This window comes from Melanostigma gelatinosum (genome assembly GCF_949748355.1).
Source record: "Melanostigma gelatinosum genome assembly, chromosome: 5".
Lineage (NCBI taxonomy): Eukaryota > Metazoa > Chordata > Actinopteri > Perciformes > Zoarcidae > Melanostigma > Melanostigma gelatinosum.
The window spans coordinates 20,688,832-20,704,251 of NC_136638.1; the positions used below are offsets into that span (position 1 = coordinate 20,688,832).

At 42.2% G+C, this 15,420-nt stretch overlaps 3 protein-coding genes across 3 annotated transcripts in view; 2 read left to right on the forward strand and 1 right to left on the reverse strand.

The window, feature by feature from the left end:
- Positions 1 to 991: 991 nt before the first annotated feature.
- Positions 992 to 5,486, forward strand: nkrf (NFKB repressing factor). Its single transcript, XM_079268645.1, has 3 exons — positions 992 to 1,367; positions 1,791 to 1,915; positions 2,558 to 5,486. The coding sequence occupies exons 2-3, from the start codon at positions 1,813 to 1,815 to the stop codon at positions 4,816 to 4,818; spliced, it is 2,364 nt and encodes a 787-aa protein (XP_079124771.1). The 5' UTR covers positions 992 to 1,367; positions 1,791 to 1,812; the 3' UTR covers positions 4,819 to 5,486.
- Positions 5,487 to 5,574: 88 nt separating this feature from the next.
- Positions 5,575 to 8,959, reverse strand: ube2a (ubiquitin-conjugating enzyme E2A (RAD6 homolog)). Its single transcript, XM_079268294.1, has 6 exons — positions 8,785 to 8,959; positions 7,592 to 7,672; positions 7,386 to 7,411; positions 6,847 to 6,936; positions 6,667 to 6,755; positions 5,575 to 6,504 (listed from the first exon to the last, which is right to left on the reverse strand). Exons 1-6 carry the CDS (start codon positions 8,826 to 8,828, stop codon positions 6,376 to 6,378), a joined length of 459 nt encoding a protein of 152 aa, XP_079124420.1. The 5' UTR covers positions 8,829 to 8,959; the 3' UTR covers positions 5,575 to 6,375.
- A 1,314-nt stretch (positions 8,960 to 10,273) lies between these two features.
- elf1 (E74-like ETS transcription factor 1) overlaps positions 10,274 to 15,420 on the forward strand; it is a 37,214-nt gene continuing 32,067 nt past the window's right edge. Inside the window, exon 1 of the mRNA XM_079269097.1 lies at positions 10,274 to 10,671. The gene's annotated coding sequence lies outside the window, so the exon portion shown is untranslated. The remainder of the gene's footprint in view (positions 10,672 to 15,420) is intronic.

Here is a 15,420-nt window from a genome sequence, read left to right on the forward strand (position 1 = left end):
TACAAGTCACAGTTTAAGAAAGTATGGTGAAATGTGATGTGTATTTCCTCAAGTGCAGTACTTAAGTTAATTTTAAAGTACATTTAAGAATTGCAATACAACTTCTACTTTATTATATTTTAAAGGGAAATGTTGCACGTTTTACTCTTTACTTTTATTTGAAAGCTATAGTTACTTTAAAAATGAGAGGTCATGCGCACACAGTATAATAAGTTCCCTGCTCATGATTATACTCGTGTGTGTGTGTGTGTGTGTGTGTGCAATACTTTTACTCAAATAATATTGTGAATACAGTACTTTTACTTGTACCTTTTATACTGTGGTAGTAATATCTTTATTTCCAGAACATTACAAGTAGAAGACACTTAAGTGGAAAATGTAATCTAAAAATACATTTGTGTTTGTAACGCTAGGAAGAGCAGGTGTATATAAATGTGTAGGGTGATTTTTTGGTATGGTTTAAATTAAGCAAAGTACAAAGACAAATCAATTAAAGAACATGTATAAAATATAGAGGTACAGGGTTGAAGAAGGGGCCGGTCTCTCTCGGGACTATATTGTTGTAACTGTAAAAAATAAATGATAAAAGAAAAGAAAGCATATAAGCATAAAAAAGGAAATAACAACATGAATTCCAGGGGATAGTATACAAGAAGACATTATTCATTCATACAAATACAGTAAATTATAGGACGTGCACATTAATTGTTATAGCCTTCTGGTTTCTGGAGGAGAAAATAGTTTATATTGCTTCGTTTTATTCCCAAACATAACACATATTTCGAGTTATAAAATGTGGATTTGTTGATATGAGATTTTGCTGAAAGAAAGATTCGATACATAACATAATATTCTTTAATTGTATCGCCATTACATTCATATTAACTTTCTCTTGGCATAGAGTGAGATCAGCAGCCCACTGGGCTTGAACTGTCCGGCGGCAAAGCATTGTGGGTCATCGCGGTGACAGACGCCATGATTTTTACTGTAGCTGCACCAGAAAATGGCTGATTCTGCTAGTTAGCTAGTTGAATGGGTGTCTGAAGCTCCAGGAGTTTTCTGCATCATCTCAACCCAACCTCGTCTCGGATATTACACCCAGAGGACACAAACGTACATGTTGGTTTCTGAATCTGATACAAAACTATATGAGCAGGTTGTGGCTGCTGAAGTGCAAGCTGGGGTTAGCTCAAGGCTAGTTAACAGCTAGCTGGCTAATGCTAGCAGCCGCCACCGGGGGAGCCCATGTTAGCTAACGTTAGCTAGCTAAAATAGGCTAGCTACGATAATATCAGCCGGTTGATCACACGAATACATGCACTGTCGAAGTACAGCGATACAAATCGGACCAAAGGCTACACCTTAAGGTAGGAAGTTGACGCAGCTAACAAGTCGCACATTTAAATGTATATACGTGTGTTTCTACAACATGGTTACGTGTGAGAAATGAACTATGTTGGCCTACTGCGTCATTCTGTCAGGGCCTTGTTTTGGTTCGAAATGCAACTGTATTTCCCTCATTTTATATCGTAACTTGACACTTGATTTCTAGTTGTGCAATATATATACTTTTTTTTTGTCCAGGCACGTAGCGTTAGTTGGTGTTTTCAGTCCCTGCATGCTGCTAGCCGGTAGTGTTTGTTTTCCACGGGATGTGTTGAGCCTTTATAGGCAGCATGGAGTATTAACTCTGTACGTCCAGATAGTGTGTGTGTGTGTGTGTGTGTGTGTGTGTGTGAATTTCCTCCATTAATGTAATGTCTAACTCACATCTCTGGCCTCAATAACAGGTATGGCCTGGATTTGATTTGGATGGTGCTGGTGATGGCAGAAGGGACTGGCACTGGCGAAATGCCCTCCTTTGACCCAAGTCCTAGTTCTGAAGCAAAAAAGAGACCCACTTCTTCTGATGGCAGTGAGTGTTGATCTGGGCTGTATATTCTGCGTTTGTTTATACATGTTTCCATTGCCGTGTTGTTATCTACTGTTTGTGGGTCACTGTGACATCTTTATGTCCAAATCTATATTTTATCACACGTTTAGTTCCTTAATTGAGCAAAAGGCTGATTTGCTGTTTTTGGGGCAATCCAAACGTATCGTAGATGTTGCAGTAACATGAGTCAGAGGTGTGTCTCAGGGCTTCGGGTTGCAGCAATAAGGACTGACGATGTTTGCTTGCAGGTGAAGCCCGTTCATACCCACTGAAAATAAACTTCTCTAGAAACTAAACACACAATATCCTTAAAACAGTTGGGCACTGTTGTTTAAAACACCAGTGAATTCTCTGGGCAGACAAACAATTAACGTTAAAAATTCAACACTAGGGTAACATTGTCCTGTTCTCTGTGAGCTACTCACTGTTAACTTTCCATGGGATTTGTTGACAATAATAAAAATATAGACATACACCAGTCCTGCCACAACATCCCGTTTGAAGAAGTTTCATGGGACTTTTATGACATTAACCCTTTTGTTCCCATCGTAGATGATGATTTATGTATTTGTTATTTAAGTCAAATCAGACGTTTATTTTTTAACCTGTATTGTGTTATTGCAGGAGACGAGCCCATGAGGAAAATGCCTATGTCAAAATTTGGTTCCAGACCTCGATTTGAGCCCGTGCACTTTGTGAGTGGTGGCAGCAGTGGAGGAACCGGCGCTGACGAGAAGGAGAACGATAAGGAGCGCAGGAGGAGCGAGTCGTTTGGTGCGAGGCAGTGGAACTCCGAACACACGTCCTATGGCGGCACCGGCAGAGCGCAGGGCTCCGCCTCCCCGAGGCCTGCGTTTGACAGAGTGCCATTGTACACTTCTGACTCATGGGGTACCCACAGAGACAGAGACAGGGAGATTTTTTCAGGTAGCACAAGTGGGTTGGGGTATGGAGGACATTGGTCCACCTCAAACTTTATGGTGAAAACAGAGCAGGACTACTCAACCAAGTATGAAGCCCACTCCTCTCGAGGTTCAGACTCCTGTCCTCAGCCCCAGAGATACAACGGATACGGGGGAGCAAGCAGGGCAGGAGGCTGGGATTCAGGACGTCAGGGTTTGGGATACAGTCATCAGGACCGGCTGTCATCCAGCAGGCCGTTCAGCAGAGTCTACAACAGCCCGGGCAGGAGCAGTCCCACCACATCTCAGTCGCTCTCTTCATCACAGCCGGTTCCTATATCTCAGCCAACGCTGGATGAGAAGCAACGGCTGATTTCCAATGTAGCGTCTGCATTGGCTGTTGCGTTCAGGGACCCGATGTTCTTGACTGGAAGTGAATCACCGAACTATAATTTCATGTTGAGCCGCAGCATTCAGGCCTGCAAGACTAATCCCGAGTATATTTATGTCAACCTGAAGGACATTCCTCAATCCGACCTACCGAAAAACAGGAAAGTACCAACCGACGGTTACGCCTGTGAGTTGAGATGTCAGGGTGTGTATCTCGCTACCGGGTACTCCGGTAGCAAAAATGGAGCGAGGGACCGGGCCTCTGAGCAGGCTGTTAAGCTCTTCTTGAAAACAGTGGAGGTTCGTGTGGTGCAGCGCAAATACAGACAGTCGGTGGTCAACGACATAGTCGTGTGCCAGATGCACAGCCCGACCCCCGGCTTTTTACCTGCACTCCGAAACCCAGAAGACAAACCGACACCCAGCTCCAAGGGCCAATACGAGCCGGACAAACGGAAGCACTGGACGGAGTTTGTGGTTATGGATAACGCTCACGACGCCATCTGCATCCTCAACAACTCTGCGGCTTTTAATCGCATGAAGGTAGACTATAAGTTTGACCTGCTCCCCAACAACATTGCTTGGCTGTGCAGTGTTTTCCTGCAGGGCGAGCTGGTGGCGCAGTCAACGGGTACCAAAAAGAGCTCTAAGCATACAGCGGCCGAAGACGCTGTGAGGAAACTTCGGATGAACCAGGCGCAACGACAGCAACAGCAGCAGCAACAACAACAACAACAACCGCAACAACAACTATCACAATACCCCAGAGGAAATAATCAATCAGATTCCGGTGGACGCTTTGGACAACAGGTTGTCAAAAAGAAGCATCTGAGTGAGTTGGTCATCCTGGAAAACTCTGAAAATGCAATCTGTATCATTAATGACACGGCTCAGTTTAATAAAGTGACTGCTGATTACAAGTTCACGGTTCTGCCGGATCATCGATGGAGGTGCGAGGTTTACTTGGAAGGACAGTATGTAGCCGCGGGGATTGGGCCCAAGAAAATAGTGAAGCACATTGCAGCAAAGGAGGCCTTGACCACGTTGAGGCAGACACAGGCCGTGGTCAAATCCAACCTCAGGAAGGAGGGTCACTGCGACGCCATATCACGATCCCAGATCCTGGCCCGCTCTGGTGTGCAAGCCATAAAGCAGGAGATTAAGGAGGACAACATCGGGAACCAGCTGCTCCGCAAGATGGGCTGGAAAGGAGGCGGTCTGGGCCGAGATGGGGAAGGTATCGCGGAGCCCATCAGAGTGAAGGAGCAGTTCTCCAGAGAAGGTTTCGGTTTGGACACGGACAAAACCGGAAACCAGCTCAGCAAGCGCGACATCGAGGACATCATTCGTACCTACGCCAGTTCGGACCGTCAGGACGATCTTCGGTTCTCCACCGACCTCACCAACGACGAACGCAAGCAGATCCACCAGATATCTCAGAAATACAGCCTACGGAGCAAGTCGTACGGACAGGGACGCCAACGGTTCCTCATCGTCAGTCGCAAAGTGCACAAAGACCAGCTCATTGGTCAGCTTTTACAGGAGGGACAGGTGGGACGGTACGAGCTCGTGAAACCTCAGGCCATTCACTGATGTGCATGCCGGGCAAAATACAAAAAAAACATTGGACATCCATTTAGACTTCAGTACAAATCACACTCGAGAGTAAATTCTGCGTTTCTATGTGACAAACTTACAACACGCATTAATAAAGGAGAATCCTTCAGGGATCACCTGTGGTTTCTGCATTCCTTTGCCATGCAATATACTTCAGCTTCAGCAGCTTTACAATAAGTGATTTGTCTTTTTTTTTTTGGTCTCCTGCCATTCCACGTCTTCTATTCGTTTAACTTTTTGCACAAGCTTCAGTACTTTGTGGTGTCATGTCCTGATGATATTCCAGTTACTTTGGGAATTAAGAGGTTTTTGTTACCGAGATCCACTTTTTTTTTTTTTTTCTGGCTATTTTAAGGAACTTTGCAGAAAATGCAGCTTGTCACTGCTTGTTGTGGAACATTGTTGACAGTCGACTCATGAGAGGCATCACACTGTAGCCAGATGCTCATATCGGTGTCAATGTAGTGATCCGTCTCTATCTCTCTACCAGCAACGCTGTCCACTGTCATTCTACAAAAACAAGCCGCGTCCATAAATCACGAACTCTTCTCATGGAAACTGTGATCTTTGTTCAATGTCGGATGTGTTGGTTTGTGTGATTACAGTTAACTTGTCTGCTTGTTTTCACGGCTGTAATGAATAAATCTGAACTGATGACAGATGTATTTTTTTGTGTTGTCTGTTAAAAAGCAACAGACAACTGATGTATATTTATTTTTTTATTTACAAGAAAATGTACATGTTTGTTACATGGGTTACCAGTGCAAAGTTTTATTATCTGAAAACAGACACCATCCTGTTATGTAAGATTGTAAAATAGCATAGCAATGTTCTCACACAGCCTTTAAATGTCAGTATTATGAAACTGCGTGAAACAAAGGTAACTAAACATCTTGTTTCTGTGTTGAGGGACATAATGTATTCACCAATTTCTATAACACTTTTTAAAACTCAAACGCATGGCTTTACATCAACAGTTGAGCGAAAATTGACCCCCAAAGGCATCTGTTGAGCTGGATGGATGTCCGTGCCGGGTTCATTTTCGATCCCTCTTAAAGGCATTCAAAAGAGAGAAACAAAACCAAAAGTGAGGCCACTAAAAAAGGAGCAACACCCATGAACAGCTTTTTTTTTTGTAAATATGTATTGTTGGTATCGACACAGCAAACCACACAGCAAGCACATCGAATGAACTGTCACTGTGTCATCCAACCGGTTTAGCTTAAACAGGGAGAAAAGTGACAGACTGGCTATTGCCTTTTATTTTAAGAAACAAGTTGGTGCATGTAGCAAGTAACCCAGATATAACAAGGTACATTTACTTTGTACAAACGTACGCTACAGCCCAACACTAGCATTCGGCAGGAGTGAATGCCACAACACAACAGCATACAAATGTAGCAACAGTTATGGGACAAATATACTGAAGTATTTTAAGATTTTATTTCTGTGAGATCAGCGGTTTCTCTTGATCGGTGGTTTCTTGATTTGGGGGCTGGGACACTGTTCCTACTCGAACGATAACAACGGGGGTCAACAGTCACGCCAACTCTGTTCAACAATAGCAGAAACCCTCTTCTCGTACTCCCGCTTGTTTTCCTGGTACAGCTGGGCTGCTTGGCTGTTGGCTGGACTGTTTGGGTTTGGCTCATCCAGTAAAGACTTGAAATACACAAAAACACATGTTTCAAATGAAGCTTTATGACATAACACACAGTCGTAATGTATAAATTACTTGTGGATATTATTTATTTGTCACTTCAACTAATCCTGATTCGCATTGGCACACAATGTGTTCATGTGCATGAAGGAATGTTGGATCACCTGTATTGAAGTTAAGATTGAAGAGACATCATAGGTTGGACTCCAACGATTCTGAAGTATATCTAAACATATGCTTCCATCTGCATACACTGCAAAGAGGAGCACACATAATATAAGGGATACGTGTAACAAAATGTAATTTCTGAAATTGTTGGTGCTAGATATATATTACGAACATACCATTTGGATGAAACATTTTTGAGACAAATCGCACTGTTGGAGGTTTATTTGGATATTCCTCTGTGAATTCAATGGTAAGTTTGAAGGTTCCTGGAAGTCAGAAGAAACGGCATTGTATGAATTGAGATACATCAACTAGTAACTGTTACAGTGCATTACAGTAATCTAGCCAACTTGTAAATGCATGTGTCAATTTGATCTGGTGATTTTGATACAACACTCAAAAACGAGACTACATCATTTTTGTAACTCAGCAGCCAAGTTAGTGATCAGAAATGGATTATTTTTGTGGAATTGTGCGGGCAAAAGAAAACTACTTAAAACTACTATTCAGGGTCCACAGATGCTGAAGAAGAAATAACTCCAAGTCAAAGGGTTACCTTCTTGGACAACTTGACAAAGTCTAGTGCAGTTATTAGTTAAACCATCTGAGGCACCATCTAAAATCGACTCATTACCATCATATTTAACTTTCCATGTGCAATATTAGGGTTGGAAATACACATTATTTGGATGTAAAGCGCTTTAGCAGGACTTACCATCTTCAAAAGGTGTTCCCTCAGGTCTAAAAGAGTTGAGAAAACATGTTGATCATCACTTACAAAAAGATCAAATTCACTTTTCATACCCTAATTTGAAATACTCACAAACCCCGCTGATATAAACTAGTTTTATCACAGTGACTATTTCTACAAACCAACTGATTACTAAAATTAATGTAATAGGTTTTAACAAATCAACTTACCCAAAAATGACAGCATTCCACACCATGATATTGTTTTCTGATGGTGCCCCACTAACTCCAGCTGGAGGGTCCTCTTGCAGTCTGACAGATAGAGTAAAAAAACACAATGGTGTCACAAAATACAGATGCTGTTAAAAAAGAGCAAAACAAATCAGCAGACAGCAAGGCTCCATTGAATAGGAAAACAGGAATATAATCCCCATGTTCTATTTCTAAGTCTGGGTGGGCATTTGGGCAATTGTATGCTGAAGGAGGGCTGAGAGTTTGGAAAACACTCTGGCTGGATATACATCAACACAGGAAACCTTATTATAATGTTAATTACTCTTCTGGAATGTCTGTTTTGGTAATATAATGATATAAATCATACTGTCGTGATATTGTCAAGTGAGAAATAAAGTTGTCTATAGAGCACAGTCCTATCTCAGTGAAAATGAACAATGCCTCTACCTGATTGGCCATTTCAGCCAAGTTCTTAATTAATGAATGTTTATTAAAGTTCAGTCCTTTGGTCACGTTGTCAGAGAAATACTGTGGGTTAACTCTTAAAACCTCTGTCTGTGACCATCTGTTCTGTTTGGTAAGAAAATACTGTAGATAAGAAAGAATGTGAAGTGTCCGCAGATTGTTAGTAACTGCCTGGCAGATGGTTGCTTATCCTCAGGCTTCGATAGTGATCTATCAGGGCTCCCATGGTCAGTGTGTATTTGGACAGTGTTCATCTACCTTTCATCTGCCTGTGAAGGGCCATCTGGCCAATGAATTGCATTGTCAATAACCCAGTTACAAATACAGACTAGTGGGCCCACACATATCACGTATGAACATAACCACTAACAGTTTCGGGGAAGGCTCGAATATCATGTTACAGTGTCTAAAACATCGACACACGACATCTATGTCTACGAGCAGTGACCTGCATGAATTGCACAACACCACCGTTGCTAGTCGCTGCCTTGCCAACGCTTGTCACCAGTAACGTTATTGTCGTTACCTGTTAAGTCATTCACTAGTTTACACTACCCACAACTAACCCTCGCCAAAAACACGATTATAATCCCCCAGTGTTTATGTGTATATTTGTAGTATTAAAGTTGTAGTTCAGAATGCCGCTATGGGCTAAAGCTAACAAGCTAGCTTGTTAGCTTTAGCTTGCGCTACAGCTACTTCGCTGATGTTTTCCTTTCGCCTACCGTTTAAAATCTCTCATTAAACGTCTTCTTGCTGGAGTTGACATCCTGTTGACACGGAAACCTAAACCCTTGGCATACACGTAAATGGGTTATGTGTCGGGAAATATATATATTTTTCTCGATGTATTATTTTAACTCCTAACTGACTAGCCAACCATTGCTAGTTTGTCTTATATTTGGCTGCCTGTGCTAGTCTACGGGCGCTACCACTCACACTAGAAAGAGGAGGGCTATTTTAATCGACTGACTGTAAATTGTGAGCTGTAATGAGCCACATAAACACACGCTAATCGTATGACTGAACGTAGTATTGTCAGGTAAACCTGTTTATTTGTGTGAACCAATTTCAGGTCGTACTTTATACAGCTAAAGTATTTTGTAGACAGCCAACAGACCCCGTCTTTACACTTGTTCAAGTCCATAGACAATTACGTCATATGTTTAGCACCCATATTTAGTTTGTTTGGAACACTGTAGCAATTCGTGTGATTTTAAGGTTTTTACCCCTCCTTTGTTCGTCGTATTAATTTATTTCTTTGCACATTTGTTAATTAATTAAATATTGAATTCTACTTTGGGTATAACCAGTAACCGTTACCAACACAGGGTATTTATGGCTGACGTCCTGTATTCAATCACCAGTAACAGTTAAAGACCACTAGATGGTACCTAGCCCCCAGGTGTTGTAATTTACACGACAAAGCGATCAAGAACAAGATTAAAAACAAACATGATTGGCTTTAATGTAACGCTATGAACGTGTAGTTATCATGGTAACCACAGTACGTTGACTTGTCAAAGCTTTTTAAAACCACAGGATTAGAGTGTGTAAATATAGATGAATCAACTATATATAGAGGTCTTTCCCATATGGTCTAGCGGTTATGATTCCTGGTTTTCACCAGGCGGTCCGGGTTCGACTCCGGGTATGCGAACACACTTTTGTCCATGTTTCAAAAATAATTCCTTTTTGTGCGGTGGACCATCCCAGAAATATAACATCACATCATTATTGACAACTGGCGAGTATTTTTAAGCTATTTGCTACATCTATCGCAATTCACGCCTGTCCTTTTCAAGGGATCTTACGTTGCTTTAGACCCCGCCCGTGAATAAGTTATCCTCGATTGCTCTCAGCGCACAAGGGCTTGGACCTTCCCGGAAGATGCCCATTTCCACTTTTATCTCCCTGTGCTAACACTTATCGTAGTCTAGTAGAGAAAAACAAACTCGTCTAAAAAAAACCCTCCAACGCAAGCTTGTAGCCTACAACCGCTTTTTTTTCGTCCGCAACTTAATTTGACTAAATCGCGTTGTTGACAAAATTGCCTTTAAAGTGACACCTGTGACTGCGTGGTTTAGATACCAGTTTGTTTAATGGTTAGCGAAATTCCAGTAATGGATTACATATAAATCATATCCTACGAGTATTAAGAATAAAATATCAATTGGATCAGTATTTACATTTTAAGCAACAGGGCATGGCGCGACCACTTCTTTTTGTTTTTTCATAACGTCTTTTAATCCACCCTCGTCCCTCGATCCCATATTTGCTCAACTGAAACCACCGCTCCTGATTCCTTCTTACTACTACAAGGTTACCGTCAGCCAAACTCTGGTGCCGGGCCAATCATTTCCCAGGAAAATGTGACTGTTCGGAATTCCCCACGCATCAGCCCCAGTCGAGGAAAAACTGCAACCTTGTGTCAGAAAGCACACGGACGAGGCAGGATGGTGAAAGCCGACGGGTGACTGTGGGATGATGGAGCTACAGTACCGCTTGCCTCACCTTTAACGACACCGTGCTTTCATGAGGACAGAGGATAACCACTTCCTGTTAACATGAGCCCAGGACATAATGCTCTGCTGATGACATCTTCTACCAGGGTGAGTCCACAGTATGTTTTATACTTATTGCTTACTTTCTTGTGTCCTTGACAATGTAGGCCTATCTGTACGTGTACTGGGCCTATGTGAGGACCCTTTGGAGTTATGTTAATTACTACATTATTCCTGGTGCTTTTCATGTGAAATGACTTAAAACTGATAATAGCTTGTAGAATATTACAGCAATTTAGGTGTTTTTATTGCACTTTGTCTACACTCAGAACACAGTGATCACAGTGATCACGCTGATCAAAGTGATCACACTGCAGCTAAAGAAGTGTGACTGAACTCATATGATGATAGTACTGTCCTCTGGGATACATGGTCTTCAGCCTACGACTCCATTTCTGTGTCTCCCCTTTGTGTGGGTCATCGTGTGTGTGTGTGTGTGCGCGCGCTTCAGAGATGCCCCCTTTAATAACCACTCATTTGTAAGATAGACATCAAGAGGAATGTCAGTACATTGTAGTGCTTGTTTGTGTTCAGAGCTTTAATACGAATAGCTAATATGAACAGAGAGCACTAATTTAGTCTTGCATAGCCCGACTTATTGTAAATCTTCACCCTGATGCCAGGTGTAGTCTTTTCTACAAAACATTGAACCTTGTTAATTTACTGTATTTATAACCCCTCAGAATTTTAACATGGTCAGATGTTCAGCCTCTTATCAGAGTAAAATGTTTTTTGAGCTGGAGTGATCAATCAATTAATCCATTGGTTGATCGCATAAAGACTACCAGTAATCATTCAGTTTGTTTGTTTTTTTATGCGAAAATGCCCAAATTTGACTTGTTCCAGATTCTAAAATGTGGATATTTAATCTTCTTTTAAGTGTTCAACTACAGTAAACTGCTTGTCTTTTTGTCTTGGACTGTTGGTTGCATAAATTAAGCAGTTTTGATATGTCAACTTCGGCTCTCGGAGATTGTTTTGGTCATTTTTTAGCTATGTCCACATATTTTCCCATCATCCAACTCCACCGTGAGTCACTGATTCAATTGAAGAGGCCTCAGACTGAATATATTCACTAAAATAAGACAGAGTTGCTTTGAGAGTGAGTCTGAAATACTCATTGAGCTTCCTCATCAATCCAGTTTTTCCCAATTTCTACCAATATATGTCTTCAATTCCTGGCAAAAGTTTTTTTTCACCATAGTATAGTTGATCAACTTAATTGTGTGGCAAGTCTAAATGTTTGCCAGATGTTTACATTTTTCAGTTAAGATGCTTGTATCATGGGACGGACAAACACAATCTCATTGGTCGACTGCAGTTGCTCCCTTCAGAGGAGGCGGCTGTGACGCAGAGGGAGGCGAAGAGTTACGAGCTCTTAGCTTGTCCGTCCCGCTAGAGACGGGACCAGCTGGACCCAGCAACCCTTTCGCCCACCCCGCTCTCCCCTTACGAGCTCCCTATGGTGGGAACAAGGGCTTGTGGATAACTGGAAACTTCAATCTTGAAAGTCTTCACGAGCAAGACTTTCCAAAAATACTCCAGTGTGGAGATCGTCATGTTTGCTTCGAGCACGTTGCCCTTGTTTTAGAAACATCCTGCCGTGCTTCTGTCCACACATTTAGCCTCTCTTTTCCCCCTTTCCTCTCTGGTTTGAGTGATATGGTGTGTGTGTGTGTGTGTGTGTGCGTGCGCACACTGCAGACAGGAGACTGTGTGGTTGAGGTTAAAGCAGTTCCCGGTAGCCTTCTTATCCTGTGACAGTGATGTCACCATCAGCAGCCTGACCGAGGGCAATAATGGAGAGCCTTCCCGTGCTGTTCTCCCTCCAGTGACGAGGAGCTCCTCAGACATTAGACACTTCTTATTGCCCGAGACGTACCCGCCCGCCTTAATGGGCTGCTGGATATTGATTCGCTACACAAAAAGAAGATCTGAGCTTTCATCCTATTTAGAAAGCAGCACTACAGTTTCACAAAAGCTTTCAGAGTGGCCTTGCAAGAGACTGGCAATCTTTTGCAATTTGGCACGTGGTAATCTTAAAAAAAACAGGTTTTCAACCCTGTAACCGTGTTCAGAGATATTTTGAGTATTTAGGAACTATTGTGACATTGTTCAACCCATATATTTATTATTATGTGTCCACACATGCAGCTACAAATAAAAATGTACTTGCTTGCTAACTCCTGCAAGTTTAAAACGAGAGAAAAACATTTTCTAAAGCCAGCATCTGTAAGCAATGACATTCTCAGGTGTAACTTAGTGTAATTTGGTGGCTTAGGAATAACCACAAGATGGCAATGTTCTTATGCTTCGACAAAACAAACAATCACATGAGATGGCTGACACCTCAAATGACTTGCAGAAATGCAGGAAACGACCTGTGAAAAGAGAAATAAAACGGTTGAACTTCCCCTTTCCTACGTGCAGAAATGAGACCTCATGTTTGCCTGTTTTCTGTTGAGGGCTTGCAGAGGAACTGCTGTTTGCAAAGTTCCTGAATTGTGCGCGGCTGTTTCACAACCTCAGACTTGTGACACCTGAATATCACCTTGTCGGACATGTTTGATTGCGGCAGTAAACCGCTGCCACTGGACCTGACGTCAGAGAGAAAGGAGAGTCGAGGGGAAATTCCACCTGTGGCCTCACTCTGCTCTCTTGCTGCCTGTCTCACAAGCATGTGACTTGGACGAGTCATCGTGCCTGAGTTTCTCCATGAATTCGGGCATTGTCATGATGTCATGCAGCGTTCCAGACAAGCTACTTTTAGCATACAAAAGAGGACAACGTTGTTTTTGAAGTATGTTGTCGTGTAAATGCAGTATTAAAGTTTAGTTGTTTCTTTTTCAACCAATTACACTGATTCAGGTGTCAGAAAACAAAGTGATTTAAAAGTAAAACAAAATACTGGCTTCAATGATGAAAAGTATTTATTCATAAAGTAGTCAAAAAATGACAAATTGAGGCAATAATAAAGACTTTGCGGTGATAATCAAGTGAGAAGAGACTGTATTCGTCTAAAAGCGTGAACAGTTTTACATTTAGGACTAGCTTGACATTTTGGGAAATACGCTTATTACCTTTGTTGCAGAGATGGTGTATTTCCCAAAATGTCAAACTATTGCTTTGAATGAAAATTGAAATAGGACATCGCATGAGATTATGTTGCTCCAGATACCAGGGAAAGTAAGAAACCCCTTAGCCACAGTATACTTTGTCTGCAGGAAGAATTACTGTAGGATGAATCAAAGTATAACGTGTCCACTCTGGCAGCATGTTGACATCATGAGATTAGTTAACCGCATTACTTAGGTATTTTTACGGGTCCATGTAAGCACACAGCGTAGTGAGCTGTATCACTGATGTATGTGTAATTACGTTAAGGAGTGATGGCTCGGGTTGTAGTGTTCTACCTTACGGTAGTTTGACCACACAAAGTAGCTCCAGACCAAAAATAGAAACTGGCTCAGCCTGCAACTTTGGCGCATAATGGGATTTCACCCTGTCATTTTTCATGTCTCTTGGAGCTAATGAGGTAGCAGTGAGTGGTTCACGGAGGCCTTTCATGAGTCAGCTCAGCCAGTGGTGCTTGGATTCAAAGAGTGAGCTTTGCTCGAAGAAGCCAAAGGATCTTTTCCTCATTCAACTTTCAACAAACTCTTTCAACAAATGTGACTTAACACAGGCGAAGACAGAGTTGACAGAATTCGCAGCGAGCTCAGGCAGCTCATCGTATCTGCTGAGAGGCGAGTGTCTGTCTTCACTGACAGTCATTTTTTATTTATTTTTCTCCTTTTGGGTTAATTTCAAAGTGACAGGCAGTCCTCAGGCTGGTTAAATTATTGAACTGCATGCAGCCAATGGGTATTATAATCTAGGCCCTGAGTGACAGAGCAATATGCTCTTAGGGCCTCATGGCATTTTATTAATAATGAACTTGAGATAAACTAGAGCTCTCGGGTGAAAAGCTGCTGGCTGTTGGCGCACACTGGAGCACGCTATGCTCTTAGCCCGGAATTAGCTGGTGTGACACAGATGGACTTTTTTAAAACCTCAGCGATTGTCTCTGATAAGACGTCTGCATGAGAAACAGCAGTTATGTGGTTCGGTGACGTCGCGCAACAATGAACGCTTTCTGCCAGTATCTGACTGCAGGTAGCTGTTTACAGCCCACAGAGGTGTGATGTAGACGACCTGGATTGTTGGCCTGCTCTCTGTATTTAATAATTAATGAGCTGCAGTCTGTATGTGGATTCGGCAGCAGTAGACGTAATGCGACTACAACAGCTAGCCCCTGCCTATCTGTTCAACAGCTTTACTGTATGTCTCATCAGCACCGTTTCCAGACGCAGCAGGAAAACAAACAGCGGACAGACACAGTTAGGTTTAAACCCGGTCCACAAATTAAGTATTTTATTTTATATTAATTGCAAAAATAAACACTCAAACCGCAAAAGAGGATTGGACATTTGATTTGATTTTTTAAATTTGTATTAATGTGATTACTTCCTGTCATACAGCTCCCATTCTGAAGGAATAACATCTCAAGCTGCAATATTTGACTAAACAGGAGGGAAAACATGTCTGTATGCACATGCACACTGAATATTATCTATTAAAGGCCTGTGGTCTGAGCATTGTTCTCTGCTGCGAACTGCTCCTGAATCACTCGCATCCAGTTGGATGAGCTGTTGCACACTGAAAGCTTTGGCTTCATAGCTGTACACCTACACAGCTCTTTGGCAGGTCCGTCTGCACCACAGTCACACTCAGTCAGCACAATGAATCACGTTCGAG